The sequence below is a fragment of the Pempheris klunzingeri genome, chromosome 9 (assembly GCF_042242105.1).
Source record: "Pempheris klunzingeri isolate RE-2024b chromosome 9, fPemKlu1.hap1, whole genome shotgun sequence".
NCBI classification, from domain to species: domain Eukaryota; kingdom Metazoa; phylum Chordata; class Actinopteri; order Acropomatiformes; family Pempheridae; genus Pempheris; species Pempheris klunzingeri.
In genome coordinates this window covers 27405815-27415580 of record NC_092020.1, presented here as the reverse complement: position 1 = coordinate 27415580, position 9766 = coordinate 27405815, and the positions used below count along the sequence as shown (strand labels likewise).

Sequence of the window (9766 nt, the reverse complement as noted above, 5' to 3'; positions counted from 1 at the left end):
TGTTTTGGGTGTTTTAGACTTATGTAAAAGAGCATGTGTATCTGTGGGTTTGAAGTAAACTTTGGTTTGTAGCTTCTTATGTGTGGTCGTGTCGAGGAAGTTGATTTGTTCTGAGTCTATGGTGTGTTTGACCTTAATGGATGGATGATAGTTATTGAGGATGTGGATGAATTCTGTGAAGTGGGAAATGTTGTGTGGCCAAATACCGATGATGTCATCCAGGAATCGGAGATATAGAGATGGTTGAAGTGGGCATTTGGCTAGGGCTTCTCGCTCCCATTCGCTCATGTAGAGGTTCACGTAGGAGGGGGCGAATCTTTGACCCATGGCTGTCCCGAGGATCTGAAGGAAATACTCGTTATTGAAAAGAAAGTCGTTGTTATTGAGACAGAGTTCTATGAGTTGTAAAAGTTCCTGATCTGGTCTGTTCCGGTCCGGGTTTCTATTGAAAATTTTTCGGAGTACTTGTAGGCCTAGGGTGGTGTTGATGTTGGTGTATAGATTGTCGATGTCTATTGTAAAGAGATATGATTGGTTGGGGACAGCCATGGGTCTGATGGTGTCAATGAAGTGGTATGTGTCCTTTATGTAACTGGGATGTTTGGAGGAGAGGGGGCCCAAGAAGTGATCGATGTATTGTGAAATGTGGTAGGTGGCGCTGTTGCAATCGGAGACTATTGGTCGACCGGGGGGGAACCTCAAAGGGAATGGTCCAAGTCTGTGGTTCCTTGTGAATTTTGGGTAGTAGGTAAAAGTACCGGGGTCGTGGGTTATCTGGTCCAAGTAGGAAGTCTAGTTGTTTGGCTGTGATATATTTATTGTTGTACAGTGTGTGTTTGATAGTCCTGAGTTTGGTCTGGGTTTGGGGTTGAATTTGGTCGTCCAGTCGTCTATAGTAGGTGGTATTGTTAAGTTGGCGGTTGGCTTCAAAGAGGTACTGTTGGCGGTCCAGGATTACTATTTTTGAGCCTTTGTCTGCTGGTTTAATGATGATGGTGGGGTTATGGGTGAGTCCGGTCAGGGCCCTGCGTTCGGCCTGCGACAGATTGTCTGGGACATCTGCCGAGGGCCGATATTGTCTGTTTGTGTGGATGAGAGTTTGTGTTAGTGGATTGAGTCCGGTCAGTTCTGGTTCCCAGTGTGACGGATGGGTGAAAGGTCTGTGTTGATGATTGGAGTGGGGGTGGAAGTGAAAGTGGTCAATGAGTTTGAGTCGTCTATGAAAGTTGTGTAGGTTCCTTTGAAGCTCCTCACGGTCATATTTTGTGGGTCGTGGGATGAAGGAGAGCCCCCTCTCCAGGAGTTGGCGTTGTGGTGTGGACGGTGTGAAGAGGGTAGCCAGATTGAGGATGTTGGAGGGGGAATTCCAGCCCAGGTCCTGGTCCTGTGGTGTAGAAGGTGTTTGTGTGTGTTCCTGAGTTGGTCTTGGTGGTTAGTGTAAATTTAGCTGTTTGCACCAGTTTTGTAGAATTAGCTTGGCTGTGGTGGCTGTCCGGTGGATGTTATCTTCAATGGTTGAGAATGTGTCATGTGGGATTCCAGTCAGAAATGGAAAATGTGTAGCCATAGTGTTGTTAATGAGTTTAAGGTTCTGTTTCTGTATGGATGTGAGATGAGGTGATCGGAGGTTGGGGGTGTTTGGAGGTTGGGTGTTCGGAGGTTGGGGGTGTTTGGAGGTTGGGGGTGTTCGGAGGTTGGGTGTTCGGAGGTTGGGTGTTTGGAGCATTGGGTGTTTGGAAGTTGGGGGTGTTCGGGATGATGGGCTGTTGGACAAATAGGCTTTTGGCCCGATGGGATATTTTTTGGATTGTTGGGGTTTCAGAATAATTTGCCACTGTAACACCCTCAGGTGAAGGGAGATGGTGTTCACTTGTGATGAAGTTAGACAGTAAGGAGTAAGTAGACAGTAAGGTAAGGTAAGCGGTGAGGTCGTGATTGTGATTATCCATTCTTTGGCCACTTATATAACTTACCAGTTGCCAAAACCTGGTGAATATTTCTTTTCTTTTAGTCGCCACTAACTCGTGAGGCAGCTGGATGTTCCTCTTTCCTCGCCAGCTAGTCTCTTTGTCCCTCTGCTCGGTGGTGCAGGAGATGGTAAAGGTGTTTATCTGAAACCATCCACTTACAGTTTATGTAAGTATATGGGCACGTCGGCCAGAGCCTGACGACTCAACCACACAGTCTGGTTTTGGTTTTGCAGCTACAGACTAAAGGGTCTGAAATCTGACAGAGTGGTGATAATTTTGTGGAGACTTATGAGTGACATTGGTGGGTATGACACATCCCAACAAGTGCCAAGTTAGCTGTGCTAAAAAAGCAAAATGACCACTTGAAGACTTGAAGACTTGTTGTGTTTGGAGATCGATTGAAATTCTTCCTTACATTTCTTTTTTTTTTCACTTTACTTTAACTTTGCTGTATTTAAATGAAGAAGAGGACAAAGGATCACATCTCTTTGTCCAGAGGTCACTATGTTGAGGTGCTATGTGGGTGGAAACTTTGAATAATTTACAGATTTTGAAACTTCAACATGCTTTCAACTATAATATACGATTGTGGATGTAGTTTCCACACAGAAAGACAAATCACGAAGCAGCAGAACCACGTCTGACACTGTGGGACTGCAAGTGGAAACAAACCCCAGTATTCACCAGAAAGTGAAGAACTGTCTGTATACAGGTGCACTGACGCTGTACTAAAACCTAAATTTCTTTTTTATCCCCCAATGACTGCACGCGGTTGCTGTAATCCTACTTCTAGCTTTAGGATACAGTTTATTTTTGTGGAGGCTTACTTCCTTTTTTTCTTTTCTCAAACCCTTTGAACAACTTTTGAAAAGCAAATCCAATCCCTCAGTACGACCTGCCTCCATCACCAAGCTAAAACATGCATGAATTCAGCTGAAAGATTTGACTGAATAGATGCTGCATTTCTTCAAAGAGCTGTAAAACGTTTAATGGGTCTCATTCTCAGCTTCATTCAGGTTACATAACAAGCATTTTCTCTCCTCTGCTAAAAGGAAAAATCCAAGAGAGAAGAAGCAGCATGAGAATGACCCTGACCCCGACCCCTCGCTTAGATTAAGGCTAACACTAAGTTCTGGGAGCGTGGAGCTTTTTAATGAGACTGAATGTCCTTTATTTACAAAAAAATAAAATGGTCTGAGAATGTCAAGTAAGAGTTTGCTTTAATCATTCCAGTTCTCTACGTCAGTCTGTTCCCGGTACAGTCTGCAGTCTCAGATCATCGCCGCTGCCTGTTTGGATGTTTTTCCCATTAAATCCTGTCAGCAGGCCTGTGGACGATTTCATCAAGTAATCCGGACGCGTCGCTCCCGTCGCACTCCAACACTTGGATAAAATCCTCGATCCTTGAAAACCAGCGGACGTGTCTGATGGGGACACATTCACAGCTGACAGTTTAAAAAAACAGTCCAACATTTTGGGAGATGCTCTTGCAGATGAGATCAGATGAGGCGAGTGGTAAAATAAAGAAGTTGCCCCAAAAGATTACTTTGCACCTCGTTCCGCAGCTCTACACCGTCAATGGTGTTTGTTTATTCCACAGATGTTGAAGTATAAATTTAAAAATGAATCATTAACACAGTTCATCTAATAAAGAGAGCATCTAAAAACTCTCCTCCTGAACCCAGCGGACTGCAGCGGTGCTTTGTGACTACTAAGAACAAGTAAATGGAAGCGAATTCTATTAGTTGTGTTTATCTGAAGTTGCTCTGATCCGAGTTCAGTATGAGCAGCAGATTGAAAGTTTGTTCTTGTTAAGATTGATCTTTCTATAAAAGAGGTGTGTCCCCACCAGGCAATAACCCACCGGTCCATCCTCCACAATGACAAACCGAAGGAGCAGCGGTCTGTAACATAAAGCATCAGATTGTCAGGTCTGAATGCCAGCAGGCCAAAGGTCAGTACGATAATGTGGGCGCGCAATTACTGATGAATGAAGCCTCGGCATGTGCGTCCTTCAGGTCAGAGACACACGGTGGGTCTTTCTAAACCGACTAACGGTGCTTTCAGCTCGCTGGAGAAAAGCTGGAAGCTCAGAAAAGAAAAACCTCCGCGTGTTGTTTTCACCTCTGTTATTATCCGTCTGAACCGGCGGTCGGAGAACATTTGGGCTTTTATCAGAAGTGCATCAGAGTATTCAGCTGATAGTCGAGCTAACTGGATCCTGCTGCACGTCCTGACCTGTTCACACCAGTAAACACTCCACTGAAATGATTCAATCAGTTTCTAACACACAGGCCGTCATCAGGAGCTGCGACTGAAATCACTCGCTTGTTCACTCATTCACTGTTTTCTGTTTTGTGAGAATCAGTTTGTTAAGTTCGGACTGATTTTCATATTTTTATGCACATTAGTGTCTTGACACTGTATTTGGTATTTGATGATTGGATAAAGCATCAGTGCCCTGCTACCACGACAGGTGTCCACCATCAGCAAGACCAAACACCAAAGAGGAAAAAGAGCCAGAGAGCATCTTATTTCAGACTAGCAAATAATTTAAAAGAGAAAAATTGATTCAGTTCAGAAGACTGACAAACACTAATGCCATCTTCCATCTCACCAAACCTCAATAAATTAAGTTATCTGATCTCATTTTCTGACACACAGGATGATGGAAACCAGCTTTGATTTACATTTTATTTTGCACAAATTTGTGAAATTAGCTTGAAACATGTGCACCAAGGAAATGGAAGCAGAGCTGGTATCTGTAAAAGTTGTCTGCAAATCCACGGAGACTATTTAATGGGAATGTTTGTGGTATAGAGTATAAATCTCAAATAACAGTGCAGTAAAAGTAGAGCACTCTGTGGCAAATGAAGTGCTATGAGACACAGCCCGGGTAATTACAGCTGAAAGCAGTAAAAAGCCTGGACTTTTATACAGCTGATTATCGACATTACACATTCACACTTGACCCTTTGAACTCCATTATTGCAATTTCTGTCAAAAGTTCTCGGCCCTCGTTCGGAGCAGTTTAGATGCAGGAGCACAGACATCACACACACACTGGAACCAGCCGTCTCTGAATGGAGGCGCTTCCTGTGATGAAGATAAACATCTTCACAACTGTTTAAAAATCAGAGGAAAAAGCCCTCCTCTCAAGGACCTTGTTTGGATGTCAAACCCGTTTTTCATGCCATGTTTCCTGTCGCCGTGAACAAAAAACTGACGGCTGCTAATGCAGCATCACTCTCCATGGTGCAGCAACATTTAAACTATATTAGGTTCAAAATGTGACATAAATATAAAGCAGGACTCGCGCTAACTCACTGATATACTGGAAACATTATCAGAACATGAATAAATATCAATTCAAACTGTCCCTGAACATAAAATACAGTCCCACTGCCATGCCAAGTGACTGCTTACGTACTCTGCCAATAAAATACAACAGTCCCAAGTGAGATCATCAACTGTTCTGTCTTCATTGGGAATAATAAAAAGCTCTTCAAGCTAAACACGTCATTTGAGTCACACGTGTGATTGGTCAGGCAGTTCTTCTTCTCACTGCACAGTCATGTGACGACACTGAAGCAAACCAGTCCGACACACGACAGACACACAGACACACAGACACACAGCATCAACGTGAGCGATATCAGTACCAAATAAACGGTGTGTGTGTGTGTGTGTGTGTGTGTGTAAGCCACATGTTGAAGTTGAAACTTTATGACTGTCAATAAACACAACATATCACAAATATGAAACATCTACATGCAACACTCACTTTATCTGCTTTCTGAATAACACACACACACACACACACACACACACACACACACACAGAGGAAGTGTTGCAGTGTGTCTTTGATGTGTCTTACTGCGAGTACTTCACTGCCCGCCTGGAAAAACGGAACGAATCAGAGGATTAGGGAGGCCTGGGAGACACTGCTGGGTTGGTGTGTGTTTGTGGTGTGTGTGTGTGTGTGTGTGTGTGTTTATTGTGGGTATGCATGTGAAGTCTGGGGGGGTCACGCTATGTTTGGTACCCTGATTGCTGATCCACTTCCTCTTCATCAAAGAGACGAGGAGGAGGAGAAAGAGTGACGCCGCCGGAGCATGAAGCCAGGCAGGAAATTCAGGAGGGAGTTCAAGATGTGACGGCGTGATGAGTGTGGTGGTGGGGGGGGGGGTGTCATGGTCACATTTTGGCAATTAGATAGGAGGAGGGAGGGTCACTTCCTGTTGGCACTGAGCAAAAACAATCATGTGGTGATGAGAAAAAACAGCCCCAGCAAGAAAAACAAACTTTTTCACATGAATATTTCTTCTGGACTTAAGTCAACTTCTCCCAGTCCAGGTTCGGGCAGCGCTGGCCGGCCTCAAGGTGTGTCAGCAGCCAGGCGAGTGTGTAATCCTTCGGCGACATGCAGGAGGGTTTCACACGAGAGCAGCCGAGCTCTTCAAAACGAGTCCAAATACACAGAAAAGAGGCTTCAACAGGCAGATGGCTCTGATTGGAAATCTAGTCTGAAATGAAAATACATCTTACTGTGCAGTGATGCAGACAGTCTCTATCTCTGTATGTGTCTGTCTCTTATAATCCCCGTGTGCAGAGGGTGCTGCTTACCACACACTGTCAATTTATTAGTAAAGTTTGACTTTCAAGTTTTCTTGTCATGTGCACCAAGCAGAAGAAGTCTGAGTGAAATAAAAGTACAATTAAAGAGTCAAGTAAAACAAGATAAAAACACATGATGAATTTAGAAGAAAATTCTCAAAAATATAAATAAATCAAAGAACTGTGACCTCGAAAAATCACATGAACTAAATTAATATAAATAAATTAAAATTAGAATTTTATACAGTTGAAGAATACAGTAGAATACTGGTATGATGAATGTACATGTTAAATATTTATCTAAATAAATATTAAGTACAAATACAATACCAGTATATGTCAGAATATCTTGTTTGTTTTTTCATCTAGAAAAATCAAATCTTCCCTGTTTACATCACACACTCGTACAAAGACGTCCAAAAATCCACATCGAACCTTTAATTTAACAACAGCATATATATATATATATATATATAAGGATATAAAGAAGTATTTAAACTAAACGGGGATCAACAATAGAGCAGGACATGTAATAAATAACTTTTAAGAGTAGAGAGAGAAATAAATAAATAAATGAATGTTTTTTCAGTCTGGAACATGATCTAATAATCAAATCTAATAAAAAGGTTTATTTGCTGTATTAGTGATTTAGGTAGCATCGTGTTCAACAGCAGCATCGTGTTCAACAGCAGCATCGTGTCCAACAGCAGCATTGTGTCCAACAGCAGCATCGTGCTCAACAGCGGCATCGTGCTCAACAGCGGCATCGTGTCCAACAGCGGCATCGTGCTCAACAGCGGCATCGTGCTCAACAGCGGCATCGTGTTCAACAGCGGCATCGTGCTCAACAGCGGCATCGTGTTCAACAGCGGCATCGTGTCCAACAGCGGCATCGTGCTCAACAGCGGCATCGTGCTCAACAGCGGCATCGTGTTCAACAGCGGCATCGTGTCCAACAGCGGCATCGTGTTCAACAGCGGCATCGTGCTCAACAGCGGCACCGCGCTCAACAGCAGCATCGTGTCCATCAGTAGCACCGCGCTCAACAGCGGCATCGTGCTCAACAGCGGCATCGCGCTCAACAGCGGCATCGCGCTCAACAGCAGCATCGTGTCCATCAGTAGCACCGCGCTCAACAGCGGCATCGTGCTCAACAGCGGCATCGCGCTCAACAGCACCATCGTGTTCAAGCTCAACAGCGGCATCGTGCTCAACAGCGGCATCGTGTTCAAGCTCAACAGCGGCATCGTGCTCAAGCTCAACAGCGGCATCGTGCTCAACAGCGGCATCGTGTTCAAGCTCAACAGCGGCATCGTGTTCAAGCTCAACAGCGGCATCGTGCTCAACAGCACCATCGTGTTCAAGCTCAACAGCGGCACCGCGCTCAACAGCAGCATCGTGTCCATCAGTAGCACCGCGCTCAACAGCGGCATCGTGCTCAACAGCGGCATCGCGCTCAACAGCGGCATCGCGCTCAACAGCAGCATCGTGTCCATCAGTAGCACCGCGCTCAACAGCGGCATCGTGCTCAACAGCGGCATCGTGCTCAACAGCGGCATCGCGCTCAACAGCACCATCGTGTTCAAGCTCAACAGCGGCATCGTGCTCAACAGCGGCATCGCGCTCAACAGCACCATCGTGTTCAAGCTCAACAGCGGCATCGTGCTCAACAGCACCATCGTGTTCAAGCTCAACAGCGGCATCGTGCTCAACAGCACCATCGTGTTCAAGCTCAACAGCGGCATCGTGCTCAACAGCGGCATCGTGCTCAACAGCGGCATCGTGCTCAACAGCGGCATCGTGTCCAACAGCGGCACCGCGCTCAACAGCAGCATCGTGTCCATCAGTAGCACCGCGCTCAACAGCGGCATCGTGCTCAACAGCGGCATCGCGCTCAACAGCACCATCGTGTTCAAGCTCAACAGCAGCATCGTGCTCAACAGCGGCATCGCGTCCAACAGCAGCATCGTGTCCATCAGTAGCACCGCGCTCAACAGCGGCATCGTGCTCAACAGCGGCATCGCGCTCAACAGCACCATCGTGTTCAAGCTCAACAGTAGCATCGTGTCCAACAGCAGCAGCACTGACTGACATGGCTCTGGCTTGACAGTCACACTCACAGTACTGTCGGACATGCAGGGTTCCTCGGCGGAACAAAGTTTCACATCAGTGAGAAGTTTTGGCCTGATGCTGGTCCTGACAGACGGGTCAGGGGGGGTCACTAAAATGTTTTAAATCCATCCTCTGGGGACCATGAATATTCACAAACGCCTTCATGGGCCGTAGTTGTAGAGATATTAAGTGTTGGAGCGACTTAATTCAGAAGTGAGCGCCTACGAGTGAGCGGGTGGAATACAGAGCAGGCCGAGCGCTCGCTTTGCTACGGGGCATGTTTAGCCTCACCAAACTGATCCTGCTTTGTCTGTCGCTGATGCTAAGCTTCTGTTATTGCTGCCGGGGGGATTTTAATTAAATCAAGGGCTCTTCACACTATTGTTATGCATAAACAAAACATTTGGATTAAATAAGAGAAAACACTTTCCATTCGCTGTCCATCTCATCTCCACTGTAGATTACAGCACTGCAGGTGAAGCTGCAGCAACTGACACACTGCCAACAGCATACAGATGTGTGTGTGTGTGTGTGTGTGCTGATTATTGTCTCCAGGCGACTCTGGAGACAATTAAAGCCCCAGAGGAGAGTTTTGTGCACTCTGCATGCATATCTTTTCATTCCTGCCATCTATCTCGCGCTGTCTGGTGCCGCCTCTCAGACTAATAATGAGTGCGAGCTTGAAGGCTTTGGTCAAAGGCACTGAGGCTCAGCACACCCTCAGCTGCAGAGAATAAAATCTAGAAGTCATTATGTCACCGACAAACACTCCGACAAACTCTGAATGCTGTACTTTGTCTGTGTACATACGCTCACCTCATGACCGGCCTGATATGATTAATGAGGCAGGTTTCTCTGATGCCAGTGAAGACACTGTGCTTTAACACTACAACACTCACTTTGACAAACACAAACAGGATTTTCTACAAACAGCCATAGTTCTGAAATGTGAAATGTAGGCATCAGCACTATAAGAAAAACACTGATTTAAACCAGGAGAAGTGGAACATTTCACACTTTAAGAGCCAGATATTGTTTTTAGGCATTGGTGGAGGCCAAATCGGAG

At 45.4% G+C, this 9766-nt stretch overlaps 1 protein-coding gene across 1 annotated transcript; it reads left to right on the top strand.

Annotated features, from left to right (window-relative positions):
* Positions 1 to 1277: 1277 nt before the first annotated feature.
* Positions 1278 to 8679, top strand: LOC139206842 (uncharacterized). The gene is made up of 2 exons (XM_070836437.1): positions 1278 to 1398; positions 7241 to 8679. The coding sequence occupies exons 1-2, from the start codon at positions 1278 to 1280 to the stop codon at positions 8677 to 8679; spliced, it is 1560 nt and encodes a 519-aa protein (XP_070692538.1).
* The last annotated feature ends 1087 nt before the right edge of the window (positions 8680 to 9766 follow it).